Below are 25,553 nucleotides of genomic sequence, written 5' to 3'. Positions count from 1 at the left end.
ACAACATTTATTCCATGGGACAAAACTAGGTCCAGAGTATGACTGACAGTGAGTAGGTCCAGAGACATGTTGGACAAAACCCACTGAGTCGATGATGGCTCCGAAAATCTTTTGGAGTGGGTCTGTGGACTTTTCCATGTGAATATTAAAGTCATCAAACATGTGAATATTATCTGCTATGACTACAAGGTCCGATAGGAATTCAGGGAACTCAATGAGGAACACTGTATATGGCCCAGGAGGCCTGTAAACAGTAGCTGCATAGTAGGCTGCATAGATTTCATGACTAGAAGCTAAAAAGACAAACATTTAATTTCCTTTATTGTAAATTTAAATTTGCTATCGTAAATGTTAGCAACACCTCCGCCTTTGCGGGATGCACAGGGGATATGGTCACTAGTGTAGCCAGGAGGTGAGGCCTCATTTAAAACAGTAAATTCATCAAGCTTAAGCCATGTTTCAGTCAGGCCAATCGCATCAAGATTAAGATCAGTGATTAGTTCATTGACTATAACTGCCTTGGAAGTAAGGGATCTAACATTAAGTAGCCCTATTTTGAGATGTGAGGTATCACCATCTCTTTCAAAAATGGTAGGAATGGAGGAGGTCTTTATTCCAGTGAGATTGCTAAGGTGAACACCGCCATGTTTAGTTTTGCCCAACCTAGATCGAGGCAAAGAGACGGTCTGAATAGCTGAGCTGACTACACTGACTGTGCTAGTGGCAGACTTCACTAAGCTGGCAGGCTGCCTGGCCTGCACCCTATTTCATTGTGGAGCTATAGAAGTTAGAGCCCTGTCTATGTTGGTAGATAAGAGGAGAGCACCTCTCCAGCTAGGATGGAGTCCGTCCTGTTTGTGGGTGAGTCCCAGAAAGAGGGCCAATTATCTACAAATTCTATCTTCTGGGAGGGGCAGAAAACAGTTTTCAACCAGCGATTGAGTTGTGAGGCTCTGCTGTAGAGCTCATCACTCCCCCTAACTGGGAGGGGGCCAGAGACAAATACTCGATGCGACACGTCTTTCTAGCTGATTTAGATGCTGAAGCTATGTTGCGCTTGGTGATCTCTGACTGTTTCATCCTAACATCGTTGGTGCCAACGTGGATAACAATATCTCTATACTCGCCAGTTTTAGCTTTAGCCAGCACCATCTTCAGATTAGCCTTAATGTCGGTAGCCCTGCCCCCTGGTAAACAGTGTATGATCGCTGGATGATCAGGCCCTACACCCAAACAAGGGCACTGCGTTCATCCACCTCTGGCCTGCTCGCCTCCCTACCACTGAGGAAGTACAGCTCCCGCTTAGCCCAGTCAAAACTGTTCGCTGCTCTGGCCCCCCAATGGTGGAACAAACTCCCTCACGACGCCAGGACAGCGGAGTCAATCACCACCTTCCGGAGACACCTGAAACCCCACCTCTTTAAGGAATACCTAGGATAGGATAAGTATTCCCTCTCCCCTCCCCCCTTTAAGATTTAGATGCACTATTGTAAAGTGACTGTTCCACTGGATGTCATAAGGTGAATGCACCAATTTGTAAGTCGCTCTGGATAAGAGCGTCTGCTAAATGACTTAAATGTAAATGTAAATGGATGATTCGTTTTAAGCCTAATACTGCAGGTAATGGAGTCGCCAATGACTAGAGTTTTCAATTTGTCAGAGCTAATGGTGGGAAGCTTCGGTGAGTGACACCGGTTGAGCATTCCTACAGCATTTCCCTCCAGAAACCATGAGAAAAATGTCCGGCTGCGGGGACCATGCGAGGGGATTTATACTAACGTTATTATCTGTACTTACTGGTGGCACAGACGTTGTTTCATCCTTTCCTACACTGAAATTACCCTTGCCTAACGATTGCGTCTGAAGCTGGACTTGCAACACAGCTATCCTCTCCGCAAGGCGATCGTTCTCCTGTATATTATAACAATGTTAATGTTACTACTTAGCTTCGGCTGTTGGAGGTCCTGACAAACCACGTCCAGATAAAGCGTCCGGAGTGAAAAAGTTGAAGGAAGAAAGGTTGAGTGAGGGAAAAACCAAAAATATAAACAGTAATTAAAAAGTAAAAACTGTCACTCTGGGAGAGCTCCAGAGTTCCTCTGTGGTGATGGGAGAACTTTCCAGAAGGACAACCATCTCTGCAGCACTCCACCAATCATGTCTTTATGGTAGAGTGGCCAAATAGAAGCCACTTCTCAGTAAAAGGCACAACAGCTCACTTGGAGTTTACCAAAAGGAACCTGAGGGACTCTCAGACCATGAGAAACAAGATTCTCTGGTCTGATGAAACCAAGATTGGCCTGAATTGGCCTGAAATCTTTGAACTGAATGCCAAGCGTCACGTCTGGAGGAAACCTGGCGTCACCCCTATGGGGAAGCATGCTGGTGGCAGCATCATGCTGTGCGGAAGACTAGTCAGGATCGAGGGAAAGATAAACGGAACAAAGTACAGATAGATCCTTGATGAAAACCTGCTGCAGAGCGCTCAGGGCCTCAGACTGGGGCAAAGGTTCACTTGAACCCAATCGAACATCTCTGGAGAGACCTGAAAATAGCTTTGCAGTGACCATCCCCATCCAGCCTGACAGAAATGGAGAGGATCTGCAGAGAAGAATGGGAGAAGATCCCCAAATACAGGTGTGCCAAGCTTGCAGCGTCATACCCAAGAAGACTCGAGGCTGTAATCGCTGCCAAAGTTGCTTCAGCAAAGTACTGAGTAAAGGTTCTGAATACTTATGTAAATGTCATATTTTAAAAAAAAATTGTGGGTGGAACAGTTCTCTTTGTCACTATGGGGTATTGGGGGTAGATTGATGAGGGTGAAAAAGCAATGTAATCCGTTTTAGAATAAGGCTGTAACATAACAAAATGTGGAATAAGTCAAGGGGTCTGATTACTTTCTGAAATCACTTTATGTATTTGTCGTTTTACATGGATTTGTTGGTCTGTTGTACAGTTAATATTCTACCTGCTGTATTGAAATAGGATGTAAATTTAGAAGTGAGGGAGGAGAGGATGAAACAGTGGCTGGTGCCAGAGGCAGGTAGCCTAGTGGTTAGAGCAGGGTAGCCTAGTGGTTAGAGCAGGGTAGCCTAGTGGTTAGAGCAGGGTAGCCTAGTGATAGAGCGTTGGACTAGTAACCAGCAGGTAGCCTAGTGGTTAGAGCAGGGTAGCCTAGTGGTTAGAGCCTTGAAATTTCTGTCTGCCTTGAAATTTCAAGGCAGACAGGGATTTTCAGATGGGCTGTCCAAGCTCATAGGGTTGGTGATGTTGAAGTGACGTGGCCCGGGCCTTGCTGAACACCTCCCGGAGGTCCTGGTGCTCCGCGGGAATGGCAGAAATGTCCGGGGCACCTTCCGAGCCCCCGGAAGACGTCCCGGGGCAGGTTGTTCTGACTTCAGGCAATGGGCATTGCAGAACGGGCCCCAGCCTGTGATGGCACCAGTAGACCAGTTAATGAGGGGATTGTGTCGTTGGAACCAGGAGAATCCCAATACCACAGGAATCAGGGTAGTGTCCAAAAAGCTCTCATCGGCCCCAGAGTCAATGAGAACCTGGAGAGATTTGTACTGGTCTCCCCACAGCAGAATGACATGAAAAGGGGTGCGAGCAGGGGAAGCAGGAACGTTCGGGCCATCTTCGGCAGCCCTCGGGCAGGTCGGGAAGCCTCGGGTTCTCTCGGCAAATGTACATTATACCAGGGGCATCAGTAGACACAATATAAGTAACCTGAATGCCTCTACCTCTAGCTTTCATCAAGCTGCCCACTCAAGAAAACGCTTCAAACTGTAATCAGAACCTGCAACCTGGTTCAGGTTATCAGTCAACCTACCAGGGTAGTTACGAACAGCACAGGAATGATATCATCAAAATGTATTGATCATATCTTTACTGATGATGCAGATATTTGCTTTAAAGCAGTATCCAGATCCATAGAATGTAGTGATCACAATATAAAAGCCATATCTAGGAAAACCAAAGTTCCAAAGGCTGGGTCTAATATAGTGTATAAGAGGTCAGGTTGGGCCTAATATAGTGTATAAGAGGTCAGGCTGGGCCTAATATAGTGTATAAGAGGTCAGGATGGGCCTAATATAGTGTATAAGAGGTCAGGATGGGCCTAATATAGTGTATAAGAGGTCAGGATGGGCCTAATATAGTGTATAAGAGGTCAGGCTGGGCCTAATATAGTGTATAAGAGGTCAGGCTGGGCCTAATATAGTGTATAAGAGGTCAGGCTGGGCCTAATATAGTGTATAAGAGGTCAGGCTGGGCCTAATATAGTGTATAAGAGGTCAGGCTGGGCCTAATATAGTGTATAAGAGGTCAGGCTGGGCCTAATATAGTGTATAAGAGGTCAGGCTGGGCCTAATATAGTGTATAAGAGGTCAAGCTGGGCCTAATATAGTGTATAAGAGGTCAGGTTGGGCCTAATATAGTGTATAAGAGGTCAGGCTGGGCCTAATATAGTGTATAAGAGGTCAGGCTGGGTCTAATATAGTGTATAAGAGGTCAGGCTGGGTCTAATATAGTGTATAAGAGGTCAGGCTGGGCCTAATATAGTGTATAAGAGGTCATTCAATAAGTTTTGTAGTGAATCATATGTTGATGATGTAAAGAATATCTGTTGGTCCGTGGTGTGTAATGAGGAGCAACCAGACGCTGCTGGTCTGTGGTGTGTAATGAGGAGCAACCAGACTCTGCTGGTCTGTGGTGTGTAATGAGGAGCAACCAGACGCTGCTGGTCTGTGGTGTGTAATGAGGAGCAACCAGATGCTGTTGGTCTGTGGTGTGTAATGAGGAGCAACCAGACGCTGCTGGTCTGTGATGTGTAATGAGGAGCAACCAGGCGCTGTTGGTCTGTGGTGTGTAATGAGGAGCAACCAGGCGCTGCTGGTCTGTAGTGTGTATTGAGGAGCAACCAGATGCTGCTGGTCTGTGATGTGTAATGAGGAGCAACCAGACGCTGCTGGTCTGTGGTGTGTAATGAGGAGCAACCAGATGCTGCTGGTCTGTGATGTGTAATGAGGAGCAACCAGACGCTGTTGGTCTGTGGTGTGTAATGAGGAGCAACCAGATGCTGCTGGTCTGTGATGTGTAATGAGGAGCAACTAGACGCTGCTGGTCTGTGATGTGTAATGAGGAGCAACCAGACGCTGCTGGTCTGTGGTGTGTAATGAGGAGCAACCAGACGCTGCTGGTCTGTGATGTGTAATGAGGAGCAACCAGACGCTGCTGGTCTGTGGTGTGTAATGAGGAGCAACCAGACGATGCTGGTCTGTGATGTGTAATGAGGAGCAACCAGACGCTGCTGGTCTGTGGTGTGTAATGAGGAGCAACCAGACGCTGCTGGTCTGTGGTGTGTAATGAGGAGCAACCAGACGCTGCTTGTCTGTGGTGTGTAATGAGGAGCAACCAGACACTGCTGGTCTGTGGTGTGTAATGAGGAGCAACCAGACACTGCTGGTCTGTGGTGTGTAATGAGGAGCAACCAGACACTGCTGGTCTGTGGTGTGTAATGAGGAGCAACCAGACGCTGCTGGTCTGTGGTGTGTAATGAGGAGAAATCAGATGCTGCACTTGACACATTTATGAAATTGCATATTCCAGTTGCTAATAAGCATTTACACATTAATAAAATCAACTAAAAACTGTTAAATCCCTGTGGATTGATGAGGAATTTAGAAGTTGTACAGTTGAGGGGGATGATGCAAAAGGATTGGCAAATAAGTGTGGATGCACAACCGATTGGCAAACTTATTGCAAATTGAGAAATCATGTGACTAAACTTAATAAAAAGATGAAACTACACTATGAAAGAAAGTTACGCGAAATAAAGAATGATAGTAAAAAGATTTGGAGCACATACAATTAAATTCTGGGAAAAATGGCAAACTCAAGTCCATCATTCATTGAAACAGATTGATAATTCATCACAAAACCAACTGATATTGCCAACTACTTTTTTTTCATTGGCAAGGTTAGAAAATGTTGGCATAACATGCCAGCAACAAACACAGACACTACACATCCAAGTATATCTGACCAAATTGTGAAAGACAAGCATTGAAATTGTGGAAGAGATTAAAAAATTGTCTATCAGCAATGACAAGCCACCGGGGTCTGACAACTTGGATGGAAAATGACTGAGAATAATAGCAGACGATATTGCCACTCCTATTTGCCACATCTTCAACTTAAGCCTACTAGAAAGTGTGTGCCCTCACGATTGGACGGAAGTAAAAGTCGTTCTGTTACTTAAGAATAGTAAGGCCCCCTTTACTGGCTCAAATAGCCGACCAACCAGCCTGTTACCAACCCTTAGTAAACTTCTGGAAAACATTGTGGGGCTCACATTGCCATTTTACAGTCAACAAATTGACAAAAGTTCAGCATGCATAGAGGACATTCAACAAGCACAGCACTTACACAAATGACTGATGATTGGCTGAGAGAAAATTATAAGATTGTGGGGGCTGTTAGACTTCAGTGCGGCTGAAGTAACTTTCGATTTGCCTGATATAGTAGGATGGCTAACATGTCTGCGAATGCGTCGTCTTCTAGCCAAGATATGAAAAGCATCATAATTGACTGTAGCGTGCACACACAACAGTCCCATGATGACTGAAAACACGAACGTGGGATGAACTAGTGACAAATTTCCAGGCAAAAGAGGTCCATTTAAAATGAATTCATTCTTCCCTTGCCCTGCAAGTGTCAACTCATCTGACATTATCAAAAGGGAGAGGGTGTGTCTTTTAAGTGTTTGGAATGCAGCCTATGACCCTAGTTTGCAACACAATCTATAGATAACATTGATTTTACTCCCAAGCATATATTATCATTGTCTGTTTTTGTACTTCTTGTATGTATACTGTTTTTTTACAATAAAAAATGTAATTGGATACCTATTTTTTTTTAAAGTTCAATACATCATACGCAATTCAACTGACATATGCAATACAATAAAGTGAAATAATTCAAAATAAAACATTTATTTTAGTGTTGGCAAGTGGGAATGACCCTCAAATTGGCTTAGTCTCGTAGTGAGGTGCTATAAAACGTAGCTAGCGTCATAGCTAAATGTATGTTTTGGGTATATTCTGACATGGAATACATGATGTGACGACCCTCCCACTCTGTCTGCCGTATTCTGTCTTTGTTCTTGTTTTCTTATTAGGATGCCGGTGGGCGGAGTTGAGAGGGTCGTCAGCTACATGGGAAACACCTGGGCCAGGTGTCTCCCAGGATAAATAGACCTCTTCAACATTCATGGAGAGAGTCTCCTCCATGAATGTTGAAGAGGTCTATTTATCCTGGGAGACACCTGGCCCAGGTGTTTCCCATGTAGCTGACGACCCTCTCAACTCCGCCCACCGGCATCCTAATAAGAAAACAAGAACAAAGACAGAATACGGCAGACAGAGTGGGAGGGTCGTCACATTCCCCCCATAAAACCGGGGACCAACAAGGACCCCGGAACAACATACCAGCCTCCCGCGTCCCAAATTGACACAGGCCTCTGCGTCCCAAATTGACACAGGCCTCTGCGTCCCAAATTGACACAGGCCTCTGCGTCCCAAATTGACACAGGCCTCTGCGTCCCAAATTGACACAGGCCTCTGCGTCCCAAATTGACACAGGCCTCTGCGCCCCAAATTGACACAGGCCTCTGCGCCCAAATTGACACAGGCCTCTGCGCCCCAAATTGACACAGGCCTCTGTGCCCCAAATTGATGAGGGTTTACGTGTTCACACTTACAATTTGCCCCAGCCAACCTCCTCCCCAGACCTCAGCAACCTTCGCACAGGAAGCAACATTTAAGAGGAAAGAAAACAAGACCAGGAGGGAGCAGACAGGACAGAGAGAACATGACAATACGAAACAATGGTTAGTCACGTAAACATTAGGAACAGGGCGCACGAGAGAGCGCATCAGCAATCACGTTTTCAGTCCCCCGGATGTGCCTCACATCGAGATGGAATGATTGTAAAAATAAACACCATCGCATTATCCTCTGGTTTGGACACATCATGGACCTCAAAAAAGTGAGGGGTTATGGTCGGTGTAGACCACAATAGGTACTACCCCGACCCGACATACACTTCGAAGTGTTGTAGCGCCCAAATGAGTGCTAGCGCTTCCTTTTCAATAACCGAATAGTTCAACTGATAATCGTTAAACTTTTTAGAAAAGAAACTAACAGGCTTCTCAATCCCAGACACATCTGCTTGCAGCAAAACTGCACCTGCCCCCACATGACTAGCATCCACCTGCAAGGTAAATGACAAATCCATGCGAGGAGCAGCCAGCACTGGAGTTGAGGTAAGCAACCTCTTTGAATCTTCAAAAGCGTGTTGACAACGAGTAGACCAAACGTAAACAGCCTTAGCTTTCAGCATATCTGTCAAGGGAGCGACCACAGTAGAGAAGTTATTACAAAAACTACGGTAATAACCAATCATGCCCAAGAAACGCATCAGTTCCTTTTTAGTAGTTGGTGGTGGAAAAGCATCAATAGCCACCACTTTAGCCCGAACAGGACGCACTTCACCCTGCCCAACCACTTTTCCAAGGTATGTAACGGTCGCCTGAGCAAACTCACATTTTGCCAGATTGATTGTGAGGCGACCTGCAGCCAGACGTTCAAACAAGGCTTGAATACGGGACAGATGTTCTTCCCAAGTATCTGCATAGATCACTACATCGTCCAAATAAACAGCGCACCCGGTCAGACCGGCGACAACCCTGTTCATAAGTCGCTGAAAAGTGGCAGGTGCATTGCGCAGACCGAAACTCATAACTGAATACGAGTACAGACCAAAGGGTGTAATAAAGGCAGAGATTTCACGTGCCCTACTCGTCAGTGGCACCTGCCAATAGCCTTTTAACAGGTCAAATTTGCTCACAAACTTAGCTGCACCGACTTGATCAACACAGTCCTCCATCCGAGGAAGAGGAAATGAATCTGGCTTTGTGACACTGTTTACCTTACGGTAGTCCGTACAAAACGGTTTGTTCCATCCGGTTTACTGACCAAGATACAGGGAGAAGCCCAACTGGAGAAAGAAGGCTCTGCTATCTTACTCTCCAGCATGTACTTGACCTCAGCATCCAGACAACGTAGTTTCTCTGAAGAAACTCTATAGAACCGCTGACGAATGGGGTCAGCACCTCCAATGTCAATATCATGTTCTATTAAGTTTGTACGTGTAGGTGTATCAGAAAATAAACCTGGAAATCTCTGAATCAGACCAACCATCTCTTTCCGCTCATCAACAGGTAGGTGAGTGAGAAGACTGTCTAAAATATCCAGTGTTTCTGAATTTTTCAATCTACCCTGCAATATACAATCGTCAGGACCAGGAACATCTTCCTCCTCATGCACAGATCTAGCACGACAAGAACCCAAGGAAACAACGGTATCAGCCAAAAGAACAGGTTTACCGTCCTCTGTAGAATCCCACTGTTCAGTCTCAGAGGAACGTGCATAATAGGGTTTTAACAGATTTACATGGCACAGCTGGTGTGCTTTCCTCCGTTCTGGAGTGGCAACTAGATAATTTTGCTCAGTGTACTGGCGCACCACTGTATATGGACCTTGAAACTTGGCTTGAAAAGGAGAACCAACAATTGGCAGCAGAGCAAGAACCTGGTCACCTGGACTAAAGTGACGAGGCTCAGTTCGGCGATCAAATATGCCCTTCATCCTATCCTGTGAAGATGATAACTTCTCTTTAGCCATTTCACCAGCGGCATACAGCCGTCGCCGGAAATCACACACATACGAACACAGGGACTGAGGAGGCTCGGGAGACTTCCAGTCATCCTGGAGAACAGATAAAAGTCCACGCACCCTATGTCCAAACACAAGGTCATTTGGACTGAAACCTGTGCTCTCCTGTGAAACTTCCCTAGCGGCTAACAGTAACCAAGGCAACCCCTCCTCCCAATCCTTATCCATCTCAGTACAATAAGCTCTCAACAAAGACTTAAGTGTTTGATGGAAACGTTCCAGTGCTCCTTGACTTTGCGCGTGATAGGCGCTAGACACATTGTGTTTAATATGAAGCTGTTGAAGAACCTGACCAAACAGATTAGAGGTAAAATTAGATCCTTGATCACTCTGAATGACCTTAGGGATTCCAAACAATGAGAGAAACTGAGTCAAAGCTTTTAACACCGATTTAGTCGTGATAGATCGGAGAGGATAGGCAGCAGGAAACCTAGTGGTCTGACACATCACAGTGAACAGGTAACTGCTACCCTTTTTAGAATGAGGCAGAGGACCCACACAGTCAATAATTAGATACTCAAAAGGTTGGCTGAGTACAGGAATAGGAAACAATGGTACTGGTTTAATAGCTTGATTAGGCTTACCAGTTAATTGACAGGTGTGACAAGTTTTGATAAAATCAGAAACATCCCTCTTTAATCTAGGCCAAAAGAAATGTCTTAATATGCGATTGTAGGTTTTCCTCACCCCCATATGTCCAGCAACGTCACTGTGAGAAGTTTCCAACACCAACTCACGAAGCTTAACTGGTACAACAACCTGACTAATTGCCTCCCCCAGAAAAACACTATCATGAGACACCCACTTTCTCATCAGGACATCCTCTTGGAGAAAATAGCCATGGGCGACATCTCCCAACTGTTCTATAGGCACAATTTGATCACGCAACTCTTCCAACGTGGGGTCATCCCGTTGAGCATTGATTAGATCTGAGCGGGTTACAGATAACGGGATAACAGGGAAAACAGTGACATACTTTGTATTATTATCATTAGTCGGCGCAGTGACTAGTTCGCCACGGCTCATAGAACGTGTCACTGCACACGCAGAGAACACCTCTGGGAAACTCTGTACACTCTCATCAGGAATCCCAACAAATGACGGCTTAGTGGAAACCACTAGAGATGGAAACACAACTGGCCATACCCGCTCACCTGCTAAGTTATTCCCAAGGATAACGTCGATACCCTCAATAGGCAATGAAGGACGCACCCCCACAACAACTTCACCCTTCACCAGCCCACAATCCAACATCAGTTTATGCAATGGAACTGACAGAGTGTTCAAACCTATTCCCCTAATTAGAACACTATTCCCCGAATCAGTCTCAGCAGAAAAGGGTAACACAGACTCCAACACAAATGATTCAGAGGCACCTGTGTCTCTCAGGATCTTCACTGGCACTAGGTCTTTACTTCCTAACATAGACACAAAACCTTCTGTAATGAAAGGTAAATAGTCTGGATCAATATGGACTTTCACATTCTCCTGGGCCTGAGGAAATGAGTCAAGAATGAACTGATGTGGAACAGGTGCAGCTAACGCAGCAGGCTTAGATTTAGCGTAAGCACCCTTTGACCTGAGAAGTGGACATTCGTTTTTCCAATGACCTGAACCTTGACAGTAGTGACACTCCTGCCCAAAGTCAGCCTTACCATGGGAGTCAGGTTCAACCCTAGTTGAATAGAACTCTGCCCGAGAATCAAAGTATCTCGGTGAGCGAAGCCCAAATCTATCCGAACACCCCCACTCTTTCCGAATACGGGGTTTTGCAAAGACACTTTTGTGAGTCAACACATACTCGTCCGCCAAAACCGCAGCTTCAGCAACATTCTTTACTTTCTGTTCATTAATATAAGTGGCAATACGATCAGGAATTGTGTCCTTAAATTGCTCTAACATAATCAGATCACACAGCCCTTGGAAAGTCACAACTGCAGAGGCAGAACACCAGCGATTAAACTGTAAAGATAACTGTCGCGCAAACTCAACATGAGTCTGGTTATCGTCCCTTTTTAAAGTTCTAAATCGTTGGCGGTAAGCCTCAGGGACCAATTCATAAATCTGTAACACAGCTGTTTTAACTTTATCATAACTGGCACTGTCGTGTACACTAAGAGCTGAATATGCTTCCTGCGCTTTACCAGTCAGCACACACTGCAACATTAAAGTGCGGTCAGAATCAGGCCAACTCCTAGCGTCAGCAACCCGCTCAAACAACGAAAAGAATGTCTCGGGGTCCCTTTCATTAAACCGAGGCAATAACCGCAAGTTCCCAACAATATCAAATGTCTCTGGGGCACGACCAAAAGCGGAACTACCCCTAGGTAAATCTGGGTCACCTTCCCAAAACAAACTCTCCCCTGAGATCTTTCCTTCCCTAACCAACTCTATACGTTCTTGTTGCAACTTGATTTTAGCACGCTCCATATCTTGTTTAAATGCCAATTCCTTTTCATATTTCACACGATCATGCTCTAGCTTCTCACGATCATGCTCTAGCTTCTCACGATCATGCTCTAGCTGTAACAAAAGCAGTTCTTTCTGCTGTTCAAAAAGAAGGCTACTAGGACTAACCGATGGAATGGCCATTGTAACGTTATGGGGAGACAACAAATCCTCAGCAGAGGCTGGCCCGGTGGTAACTTCAAGAATACCACTATCCATCAGATTGGCTTTCAATATCAACCTAATAGAATTCTTTAGACGTTTATCACTAATCTCAACCTTGTAGTGTTCCGCGACCTTCAACAGCTGTTCTTTAGTACCTAAATCTAACAATTCCTCTGATGGAGAGCGAATGAACTTATCTACATAAGACGCCATAATCACACAAAAAACAATTCTCGCTCTTCCCTTCTGCTGAGCACACCAGAACACAACCCGAGAATTGACAATCACCCTGAGCACCACAGAAGAGAGATGAGATATGGAGCTTCCCCAAAACCTACAATAACTCAACCCTAGTCTTCGTGCAGATTTGCGGTGGGAATTTACGCACTGTAGCCCGCTGGCAAGGAAATAGAACTCCCCAGCATGCTGGCAAATTCCACCAAGCCACGGATGTGCCCCGAGACAACTGCTCAGTCCACAGACACCACACAAAAATAACAAACATTAACCATGCCCAACATATTCCAAAAAATGAAACACGTCGCTAAACCTATCAGGGGAAAAAGGCTATAGCTCCGGGTAGCAAGTTCCACTACCCTACCCAAATCTCCCACCGAGGTACACAGCAGATTACTCACTTCAGACTGACGTCCCAACAGAAAGTAGAACAAGAGTTCAGGCTAGGCAGGGCCTGGAAACTAACCATTATACTCTCTCCAACGCAGCACACAAACCAAACAACAAAGGCAACCAATACTGGGCCGATCACACTCAAACACTATTCAAACCAAACACGTACCTCCACGGTCTCCCAAACCAATAGTTCAAAGATCCCGGATGAGCCCCCACTTGTCACGAACCGGCTCAAAGCCCGTAACAAAGGGAGACAACGTGGAGATAAGGAGTAACAAAAGATATATTTATTAACTAAAGCAACTAAGGAAAATATCCAATGGTGTGTGTAATCAGTAGTCCGTAGTGTAAGTGAGTGTTTTGCATGCATGAATGTGATAATGCAGGGTGTTGAAAGGTGCCAAAGCAAACAAACAAAAGGCCACCAAGAACCACACCACAATCTACAACAGGTGTCTGCATGGAGAGAGTCTCCTCCATGAATGTTGAAGAGGTCTATTTATCCTGGGAGACACCTGGCCCAGGTGTTTCCCATGTAGCTGACGACCCTCTCAACTCCGCCCACCGGCATCCTAATAAGAAAACAAGAACAAAGACAGAATACGGCAGACAGAGTGGGAGGGTCGTCACAATGAGTAAACTATACAACTAGCTAGCCAGAGATGGGTAACGTTACCTGACAGGAGCGCTAGCTAGCTACGTTAGCTTGCCAGGTACATTCATAGTTTTTAGTATGGCTGTTTTTAAGCTCAACTTCAACATTTCCACTAAGGACGTTGCCTCTCAGATCATCATTCTCCCTTTCTTGGGCAAGGAACATTTTAAAGTAGACTTGGATCTGACGAGGTAAAAACGTAATTTAAGTGCTGGGGGTTTTAGGACTGTTTACTTTGCGTTTGGACCGGAACTCGAACGTGGGATTCACACCTGATCACGTGATTTGTTTGAGTCTAAAGCGTCTGCCTATATCACGTGACTCTTTTCCAGTTCAGTCTTCCTCCTTTGAACGCCAGGACCGTCCAGCAGACTGTACATCCGCAAGAACACCAATTTGACATTATAGACTCACGTGATACAATGGAAGAGAAAACTATCTCCAACTCCAGGCGTTGTTATAAACAATGGCTTTGGTTCATGGTTTTGTTCATGTCCTTCTCTGTAGTCTACGTGGATGCGGTGTGGCCGATGCCTCAGAAGATCAGCTCTTCCATGGCCCGATACACACTAAATCCACGGGAGTTTATTTTTCAGTACTCTAGTGGATCATCCGCTCAACCCGGTTGTTCTCTTCTGGACTCGGCTTTCGAGAGATACTTCCCGCTCATCTTCACGGATTATAGGGCAGGTAATAACAAAACATTTGAAATAAATGGATAACAGTTTTAAGTTATGTGAATCAGTCCTCATCATTCATTGGTCATGGTCAGTTGTTGGGAGTATTCTGTTTTTTGAAAACCATGTTGCCAACCATTGTAGAGCAAAACAAAAGGTACCTTTGGTTTGGTACCTATTCATTGTGGCATGTGACTTTTAGTTCAATGAACACTGCAGAGCCCCAGCAACACTGCATAACACCTGTGATTTAAAAGTAATTCATTTAAGAATATGCCTGCTTAATGACCTAACCTTTATTAGAGGCAGCGTTTATTTGGTTATATTTGAGAGTAACGAATTTGCATGACTTGCAAAGTTGTTTTCACATATTTTATGACTATTTTAGATTTTTGAGTTGTACAGGTGAGCTATTTCACATAATTCATCATGTTCATTGATGTTTATGTTCATGTGTTTGTTTCAGCCAGACCCAGACAGCACGATGAATGGTTTAGGTTCCCTTTCACCGTTGTGGTCCATGTGGAGAGAGCAGAATGTGAGGGCTATCCAGACGCAGACTCTTCAGAAAGCTGTAAGTGATGAAACACTAAAACACACTCTGTCCTGAAACTTCCACTGTGCAGCCCCTGCAGAGTAAAGACACGTAGTGGTGAAAGACTACTGAAATATCCTTCTCCAGTAGAAGTAAAATTACTGGTTTAAAAAAAGACTCAAGTAAAAAGTAGCTAATGTAAAAAAGTATTCAGAGTAAAAGTAATTTGGTTACTTTTAAAGAGTACTTACATAAATCAAATCTAATTTTAATAATAATAATAATAATAATGTTCTGTAGCTCAGTTGGTAGAGCATGGCGCTTGTAACGCCAGGGTAGTGGGTTCGATCCCCGGGACCACCCATACGTAGAATGTATGCACACATGACTGTAAGTCGCTTTGGATAAAAGCGTCTGCTAAATGGCTTATTATTATTATTATTATTATTAATTTTATTTGTCACATACACATGGTTAGTAAATGTTAATGCGAGTGTAGCGATATGCTTGTACTTCTAGTTCCGACAATGCAGTAATATTTAACAAATAATCTAATAAATTCACAACAACTACCTAATACACACAAATCTAAAGGGGTGAATGAGAATAAGTAAATGGATGAGCCGTGGCCGAGCGGCATAGGCAAGGTGCAGTAGATGGTATAAAATACAGTATATACAGTGGGAAGAGCAAGTATTTGATACACTACCGATTTTGCAGGTTTTCCTACTTACAAAGCATGTAGAGGTCTGTCATTTTTATCATGGGTACACTTGCTTTGTAAGTGGGAAACACTGCTGATTTTGCAGGTTATCAAATACTTGTTCTCCCCACTGTACATGTGATATGAGTAATGCAAGATATTTAAACACTATTAAAGTGTCATTATTTAGAGTGCATTGTATAAAGTGACTAGTGATCCGGTGACTAGAGACCCGGTGATTGGGTCTCAATGTAGGCAGCAGCCTCTCTGAGTTAGTGATTGCTGTTTAGCAGTCTGGTGGCCTTAAGATAAACTATTTTTTCAGTCTCTCATTCCCAGCTTTGATGCACCTGTACTGACCTCGCCTTCTGGATGATAGCGGGGTGAACAGGCAGTGTCTTGGGTGGTTGATGTCCTTGATGATCTTTTTGGCCTTCCTGTGACATCGGGTGGTGTAGGTGTCTTGGAGGGCAGGTAGTTTGCCGTCTCCACTGCTGTTCCATCGATGTGGATAGGGGTGCTCCCTCTGCTGTTTCCTGAAGTTCACAATCGTCTCCTTAGTTTTGTTGACTAGTCTCTCAAAGCACTTCATGATGACAGAAGTAAGTGATACGGGGTGGTAGTCTTTTTGTTCAGTTATCTTTTCATTCTTTGGTACAGGAACAATGGTGGCCATCTTGAAGCATGTGGGGACAACAGACTGGGATAGGGATTGATTGAATGTCCGTAAACACACCAGCCAGCTAATCTGTGCATGCTCTGAGGGCGCGGCTGGGGTTGCCATCTGGGCTGGCAGCCTTGTTCGGGTTAACACATTTAAATGTTTTACTAATATCTTGACAATCTGGACCCTCCTATTTCTGAAACTATCCGCCACCATTGAACCCCTATTACCAGCCTGTTCAACCTCTCTTTCATATCGTCTGAGATCCCCAAGGATTGGAAAGCTACCACAGTCATCCCCCTCTTCAAAGGGGGACACACCCTGGACCCAAACTGTTACACACCTATATCCATCCTGCCCTGCCTATCTAAGGTCTTCGAAAGCCTAGTCAACAAACAGATCACTGACCATCTCGAATCCCATCATACCTTCTCCGCTCTGCAATCTAGTTTCCGAGCCGGTCACGGGTGCACCTCAGCCACGCTCAAGGTACTAAAGGATATCATAACTGCCATCGATAAAAGACAGTACTGTGCAGCCGTCTTCATCGACCTCGCCAAGGCTTTCGACTCTGTCAATCACCATATTCTTATCGGCAGACTCAGTAGCCTCGGTTTTTCTAATGACTGCCTTTCCTGGTTCACCAACTACTTTGCAGACAGAGTTCAGTGTGTCAAATCGGAGGGCATGTTGTCTGGTCCTCTGGCAGTCTCTATGGGGGTGCCACAGGGTTCAATTCTCGGGCCGACTCTTTTCTCTGTATATATCAATGATGTTGCTCTTGCTGCGGGCGATTCCCTGATCCACCTCTACGCAGCGAACACCATTCTGTATACTTCTGGCCCTTCCTTGGACACTGTGCTATCTAACCTCCAAACGAGCTTCCGTGGCCTCCAACTGCTCTTACTTATTCGTCGCAAGACCCACTGGCTCCAGGTCATCTACAAGTCCATGCAGGTAAAGCTCCGCCTTATCTCAGTTCACTGGTCACGATGGCAACACCCACCCATAGCATGCGGTCCAGCAGGTGTATCTCACTGATCATCCCTAAAGCCAACACCTCATTTTTCCGCCTTTCCTTCCAGTTCTCTGCTGCCTGTGACTGGAATGAATTGCAAAAATCATTGAAGTTGGAGACTTATCTCCCTCACCAACTTCAAACATCTGCTATCTGAGTAGCTAACCGATCGCTGCAGCTGTACATAGTCCATCGGTAAATAGCCCACCAATTTTACCTACCTCATCCCCATACTGTTTTTATTAATTTACTTTTCTGCTCTTTTGCACATCAGTATCTCTACCTGTACATGACAATCTGATCATTTCACTCCAGTGTTAATCTGCAAAATTGTAATTATTCGCCTACCTCCTCATGCCTTTTGCACACAATGTATATAGACTATTTTTTTTCTACTGTGTTATTGACTTGTCTGTTTACTCCATGTGTAACTCTGTGTTGTCTGTTCACACTGCTATGCTTTATCTTGGCCAGGTCGCAGTTGTAAATAAGAGCTTGTTCTCAACTAGCCTACCTGGTTAAATAAAGGTGTTCTCAACTAGCCTACCTGGTTAAATAAAGGTGTTCTCAACTAGCCTACCTGGTTAAATAAAGGTGTTCTCAACTAGCCTACCTAGTTAAATAAAGGTGAAATAAAAAATGTATAAAAAATAAATGTTACACGTAATGATGAATATACAGGGGGGCAATATACAGGGGGGCAAAAAAGTATTTAGTCAGCCACCAATTGTGCAAGTTCTCTCACTTAAAGACGAGAGAGGCCTGTAATTTTTATCATAGGTACACTTCAACTATGACAGACAAAATGAGAAAAAAAATCCAGAAAATCATATTGTAGGATTTTTTATGAATTTATTTGCAAATTATCGAATAATACTCACTTTCCTTTCAATATTTTACCCAGATTTTTGCAGAGAAGTAACAGTCAAAAGTTTGGACACGTACTCATTCCAGGGGTTTTCTTTATTTTATATATATTTATCTATTTGTGAAGACACAAACTATGAAATAACACATATGGATATGTAGTAACCAAAAGTGTTAAACAAATTAAAATATTTTTGAGATTCTTCAAAGTAGCCACCCTTTGCCTTGAGGACAGCTTTGCACACTCTTGACATTATCTCAACCACCTTCATGAGGTTGTCACCTGGAATGCATTTCAATTCACAGGTGTGCCTTGTTAAAAGTTAATTTGTGGAATTTCTTTCCTTAATGCGTTTGAACCAATCAGTTGTGTTGTGACAAGGTAGGGGTGGTATACAGAAGATAGCCCTCTTTGGTAAAATACCAAGTCCATATTATGGCAAGAACAGCTCAAATAAGCAAAGAGAAACAACAGTCCATCATTACTTTAAGACATGAAGGTCAGTCAATCTGGAAAATTTGTGCAGTTGCAAAAACCATCAAGCGCTATGATGAAACTGGCTCTCATGAGGACTGCCACAGGAAAGGAAGACCCAGAGTTACCTCTGCTGCAGAGGATAAGTTCATTAGTTACCCGCCTCAGAAATTGCAGCCCAAATAAATGCCTCGAGTTCAAGTAACAGACATATCTCAACGTCAACTGTTCAGAGGAGACTGTGTGAACCAGGCCTTCATGGTCAAATTGCTGCAAAGAAACCACTACTAAAGGACACCAATAAGAAGAAGACTTGCTTGGGCCAAGAAACACAAGCAATGGACATTAGACCGGTTGAATTCTGTCCTTTTTGTCTGAGTCCACATTTCAGAGTTTAGGTATCAACCTCCGTGTCTTTGAGAGTAAGTGAACGGATGACCTCCACGTGTGGTTCACACCCTGAAGCATGGAGGAGATGGTGTGAGGTTCACACCCTGAAAGCATGGAGGAGATGGTTTGAGGTTCACACCCTGAAGCATGGAGGAGATGGTGTGAGGTTCACACCCTGAAGCATGGAGGAGATGGTGTGAGGTTCACACCCTGAAGCATGGAGGAGATGGTGTGAGGTTCACACCCTGAAGCATGGAGGAGATGGTGTGAGGTTCACACCCTGAAGCATGGAGGAGATGGTGTGTGGTTCACACCCTGAAGCATGGAGGAGATGGTGTGGGGGTCCATGGCTGGTGACTGTCATTTATTTAGAATTCAAGGCACACGTTACCAGCATGGCTACCACAGCATTCTGCAGCGATACGCCATCCCATCTGGTTTTGCGATTAGTGGAACTATCATTTGTTTTTCAACAGGACAATGACCCAACATACCTCCAGGCTGTGTAATTGCTATTTGACCAAGAAGGAGAGTGATGGAGTGCTGCATCAGATGACCTGGCCTCCAGAATCACCTGACCTCAACCAAATTTAGATGGACCACAGAGTGAAGGAAAAGCAGCCAACAAGTGCTCAGCATATGTGGGAACTCCTTCAAGACTGTTGGAAAAGCATTCCAGGTGAAGCTGGTTGAGAGAATGACAAGATTTTGCAAAGCTGTCATCAAAGCAAAGGGTGTTTACAGTTACACATGGAGTAAACAATAAACAAGCCAATAACACAAACAAGTCAATGACACAGTAGAAAAAAGAAAGTCTATATACAGTGTGTGCAAAAGGCATGAGGAGGTAGGCAATACATGGGCCATAGGAGCAAATAATTACAATTTAGCAGATAGTTAGCATTAGTTTTGATGTCCTCACTATTATTCTACAATGTAGAAATAGTAAAAAAATAAACTCATGAGTAGGTGTTCAAAAACCTTTGACTGGTATTGTACCTTAAATTAATCTGCTGATGTTATTACTAATATGTCCAACATGCTGTAAACTATTGTCTTAGCAATTAATTATCTTAGCAATCATCATCTTGATAACTATGAGACACCCCTCACTATTGTCATTGGTTGCATTCATTGCACTGTACATAACCTGGTTCAAGCATTCATTCACCCTGAAGAAGGCACAGCGATGGATAGTTTGTATACAGTGTCCTACTCTCCTTATTTATTTTCATAACCTACACTTTTACTGCCCTTAGTCAGCACCTCTACCAACTGTTTTGGGGCGTGTGCGCCAGCTCATGCTTTTTATTAGTTTAAAACCATCAAATACTATTTCACACATCCTCCAATTGCTACATTTGCACTCAAGCCAGGTGTTCCTCATGCGTGCTCAACTAAAATATATAACAATAAACATTATGTAACAAAGTTAAAACAATTCACACAATTAAACAATGATGGTGCACAAATGAGCTGGAGACAGAGCGTATTCTGGAGAGAGACGTACCTATACCCCCACACCCCTTCCCTTCTTCTTGTGTCTCCATATGACGTTGAGAAATAGTGCATTATGGGTAGTGTAGAAGATATCCGGATATAAATTAATAAATATGCACAAAAATTATGTTTGTAGTTATAGGTAACCAGATTGCTATTACAACTAAGTTACTAACACACACTTAGTGGTGAGTAAAAACTCATGCTTCTGAAGGATTCAAATGGATTATGGGGTTCTTCTGAAGACCCCCTCCATTGATTATGGGGGTCTTCTGAAGAACCCCTCCATTGATTATGTTTTTGTTAATTTGCTTACATGCCATTGTACTTATGCTCACCGTATAGCTGAATATTGAGGCCTCTGTCTGTGTCTAGCTCTCTGCCAAAACGCGCAGCCCTGCGTCTGTGAGAAAAGGGACAGAGTGAGAGCGAGACAGTGTCTGTTTTTCTCTGAAATAAGGGCAGATTTGCACGCCACTGAGACAGGTTCTCAGACACCTTGTGTTAAGAATAACTTGTTCTTTGAGCTGCACATGCAGGGTTTGACATAGGAGATGGCACCATAAGGTGTGACCTCGGGTATATAAGATCCAGTCTTTTGTTCGGGGCAGAACTCTGGAGAGACATCAGTTGTATGTCTGATGTTTGATCTTTGACTTCTGTCTACAGCTGTATTTTGATTAAGATCTGACTTATAAGTGCACATTTTGAGTATTCCTTATTTGTTCAGTAAATAACAGAGCCCAGAAAAGTGGAACCAACACGTCCTACCCTTTAAAACAGGGGTGGCAAACTCATTCCATGGAGGGAGGAGTGTTTGCGGGTTTTTGTTTTTTTAGAACCTAGACAACCAGGTGTGGTGAGTTCCTTACTAATTAGTGACCATAATTAATCAATCAAGTACAAGGGTGGAGCGAAAACCCACAGACACTCAGCCCTCTGTGGAATGAGTTTGACATGTTCTTTAAAATAAAAACAACTTTATATTGATAATAAGTGAATTGGTATGTCTGAACCTGAACGTCGTTAATCATCACATTGAAAAAGGAAGAGAGGAAATGAATGAAGTTCCCTCACCCACCCCCTCGGCTCACCCACCCCCTCGGCTCACCCACCCACCCCCTCGGCTCACCCACCCACCCCCTCGGCTCACTCACCCACCCCCTCGGCTCACTCACCCACCCCCTCGGCTCACTCACCCACCCCCTCGGCTCACTCACCCACCCCCTCGGCTCACTCACCCACCCCCTGGGCTCACCCACCCACCCCCTGGGCTCACCCACCCACCCCTGGGCTCACCCACCCCCTGGGCTCACCCACCCCTGGGCTCACCCACCCCTTGGGCTCACCCACCCCTTGGGCTCACCCACCCCTTGGGCTCACCCACCCCTTGGGCTCACCCACCCACCCCTCGGCTCACCCACCCCATCCCCTCACTCACCCACCCCTTGACTCACCCACCCCTCGCTCACCCACCCCTTGACTCACCCACCCCTGGGCTCACCCACCCCTGGGCTCACCCACCCCCTGGGCTCACCCCTCGGCTCACCCACCCCCTTACTCACTCACCCACCCCCTTACTCACTCACCCACCCCATCCCCTCACTCACCCACCCCATCCCCTCACTCACCCACCCCTTGACTCACCCACCCCTTGACTCACCCATCCCTTGACTCACCCATCCCCTCGCTCACCCACCCCTTGACTCACCCATCCCCTCACTCACCCACCCCTTGACTCACCCACCCCTTGGCTCACCCACCCCCTCACTGGCTCACCCACCCCCTCACTGGCTCACCCACCCCTCACTGGCTCACCCACCCCTCACTGGCTCACCCACCCCTCACTGGCTCACCCACCCCCTCACTGGCTCACCCACCCCCTCACTGGCTCACCCACCCCTCGCTCACCCACCCCTTGGCTCACCCACCCCTTGGCTCACCCACCCCTTGACTCACCCACCCCTTGACTCACCCACCCCTTGGCTCACCCACCCCTTGACTCACCCACCCCTTGGCTCACCCACCCCTTGACTCACCCACCCCTTGACTCACCCACCCCTTGACTCACCCACCCCTTGACTCACCCACCCCTTGACTCACCCACCCCTTGACTCACCCACCCCTTGACTCACCCACCCCTTGACTCACCCACCCCTTGACTCACCCACCCCTTGACTCACCCACCCCTTGACTCACCCACCCCCTCACTGGCTCACCCACCCCTCACTGGCTCACCCACCCCCTCACTGGCTCACCCACCCCCCCTCACTGGCTCACCCACCCCCTCACTGGCTCACCCACCCCTCACTGGCTCACCCACCCCCTCACTGGCTCACCCACCCCTCACTGGCTCACCCACCCCCTCGCTCACCCCCCTCGCTCACCCCCTCGCTCACCCCCCCGCTCACCCCCTCGCTCACCCACCCCTCGCTCACCCACCCCCTCGCTCACCCACCCCCTCGCTCACCCACCCCCTCGCTCACCCATCCCTCGCTCGCTCACCCATCCCCTCGCTCGCTCACCCATCCCCTCGCTCGCTCACCCATCCCCTCGCTCGCTCACCCATCCCTCGCTCGCTCACCCATCCCCTCGCTCGCTCACCCATCCCCTCGCTCGCTCACCCATCCCCTCGCTCACTCACCCATCCCTCGACTCTCCCCTCGGCTCACCCCACCCCCTCGGCTCACCCCACCCCCTCGGCTCACCCCACCCCCTCGGTTCACCCACCCCCTCGGTTCACCCACCCCCTCACTCAAACTCCCCTTTTCACTGAAATGAATGTAGGAACTAAGTTCATTCACTCACCCCCTCACTCAAAGTCCTTCTCATAGTACCCTCCAAGCTCGTCATCAAGCTCGAGACCCTGGGTCTCGACCCCGCCCTGTGCAACTGGGTACTGGACTTCCTGACGGGCCGCCCCCAGGTGGTGAGGGTAGGCAACATCATCTCCTCCCCGCTGATCCTCATTTAACATTTACATTTAAGTCATTTAGCAGACGCTCTTATCCAGAGCGACTTACAAATTGGTGCATTCACCTTATGACATCCAGTGGAACAGTCACTTTACAATTACAACACGGGGGCCCCACAAGGGTGCGTTCTGAGCCCTCTCCTGTACTCCCTGTTCACCCACGACTGCGTGGCCACGCACGCCTCCAACTCAATCGTCAAGTTTGCGGACGACACAACAGTGGTAGGCATGATTACCAACAACGACGAGACGGCCTTCAGGGAGGAGGTGAGGGCCCTCGGAGTGTGGTGTCAGGAAAATAACCTCACACTCAACGTCAACAAAACTAAGGAGATGATTGTGGACTTCAGGAAACAGCAGAAGGAACACCCCCCTATCCACATCGATGGAACAGTAGTGGAGAGGGTAGCTAGTTTTAAGTTCCTCGGCATACACATCACAGACAAACTGAATTGGTCCACTCACACTGACAGCGTCGTGAAGAAGGCGCAGCAGCGCCTCTTCAACCTCAGGAGGCTGAAGAAATTTGGCTTGTCACCAAAAGCACTCACAAACTTCTACAGATGCACAATCGAGAGCATCCTGGCGGGCTGTATCACCGCCTGGTACGGCAACTGCTCCGCCCTCAACCGTAAGGCTCTCCAGAGGGTAGTGAGGAATGCACAACGCATCACCGGGGGCAAACTACCTGCCCTCCAGGACACCTACACCACCCGTTGTTACAGGAAGGCCATAAAGATCATCAAGGACATCAACCACCCGAACCACTGCCTGTTCACCCCGCTATCATCCAGAAGGCGAGGTCAGTACAGGTGCATCAAAGCTGGGACCGAGAGACTGAAAAACGGCTTTTATCTCAAGGCCATCAGACTGTTAAACAGCCACCACTAACATTGAGTGGCTGCTGCCAACACACTGTCATTGACACTGACCCAACTCCAGCCATTTTAATAATGGGAATTGATGGGAAATGATGTAAATATATCACTAGCCACTTTAAACAATGCTACCTTATATAATGTTACTTACCATACATTATTCATCTCATATGCATACGTATATACTGTACTCTACATCATCGACTGCATCCTTATGTAATACATGTATCACTAGCCACTTTAACTATGCCACTTTGTTTACTTTGTCTACACACTCATCTCATATGTATATACTGTACTCGATACCATCTACTGTATGCTGCTCTGTACCATCACTCATTCATTTATCCTTATGTACATATTCCTTATCCCCTTACACTGTGTATAAGACAGTAGTTTTGGAATTGTTAGTTAGATTACTTGTTGGTTATCACTGCATTGTCGGAACTAGAAGCACAAGCATTTCGCTACACTCGCATTAACATCTGCTAACCATGTGTGTGACAAATAAATTTGATTTGACTCACATTGTTCAGAAAGAGTACTGAAATATCCTACTTCAGTAGAAGTACTTCTACTTTAATTAGATTTTATTCCAGTAGTAGTAAAAATGACTGACTTTGAAAAATACGAGTACTCTGAAAAGTTACTAAATTACAGTAACGTGAGTATTTGTAATGAGTTACTTTACACTTCTGAATACACAAGGCTGATTTGAATCTTTCTTTCTTGTGTTATAGACAAGCTGAGTGTGTGTTCGGGCCAGGCAGCACTGAGGGCTGAGACGGTATGGGGAGCACTCAGAGGTAGAAACACAAGTGTTTAGAAATCAGTGATCAATATGATCAATGATGTCCTTTGATGTAACCACATGTCCTCTGGTAAATAACAGGTTTGGAGTCATTCAGTCAGCTGGTCTACCAAGATGACTTTGGGGAGGTAAGTCATAACTGAACAGTCAACATTGTGTGTTTTATTTTATTTTACCTTTATTTCACTGGGCAAGTCGGTTAAGAACAAATTCTTAGCCCAATGTTCCTAGGCTGTCATTGAAAATAACTACCTTGTTCAGGGGCAGCACTACAGATTTTTACCTTGTCAGCTCAGGGAATCGATCTTGCAACCTTTCGGTAACGTCCAACTCACTAACCACTAGCCTACCTGCCGCCCAGGT

At 45.8% G+C, this 25,553-nt stretch overlaps 1 protein-coding gene across 1 annotated transcript in view; it reads left to right on the top strand.

Annotated features, from left to right (window-relative positions):
• Positions 1 to 14,002: 14,002 nt before the first annotated feature.
• The window catches only part of hexa (hexosaminidase A (alpha polypeptide)), a 60,607-nt gene continuing 49,056 nt past the window's right edge, over positions 14,003 to 25,553 (top strand). Inside the window, exons 1-4 of the mRNA XM_046342797.1 lie at positions 14,003 to 14,388; positions 14,842 to 14,949; positions 25,120 to 25,185; positions 25,272 to 25,318. Coding sequence (XP_046198753.1) covers positions 14,121 to 14,388; positions 14,842 to 14,949; positions 25,120 to 25,185; positions 25,272 to 25,318 — 489 coding nt within the window. The 5' untranslated portion in view covers positions 14,003 to 14,120. The remainder of the gene's footprint in view (positions 14,389 to 14,841; positions 14,950 to 25,119; positions 25,186 to 25,271; positions 25,319 to 25,553) is intronic.

The sequence above is a fragment of the Oncorhynchus gorbuscha genome, linkage group LG01 (genome assembly GCF_021184085.1).
Source record: "Oncorhynchus gorbuscha isolate QuinsamMale2020 ecotype Even-year linkage group LG01, OgorEven_v1.0, whole genome shotgun sequence".
Classification (NCBI taxonomy): Eukaryota; Metazoa; Chordata; class Actinopteri; order Salmoniformes; family Salmonidae; genus Oncorhynchus; species Oncorhynchus gorbuscha.
This window is presented reverse-complemented; position numbering and strand designations above follow the sequence as displayed.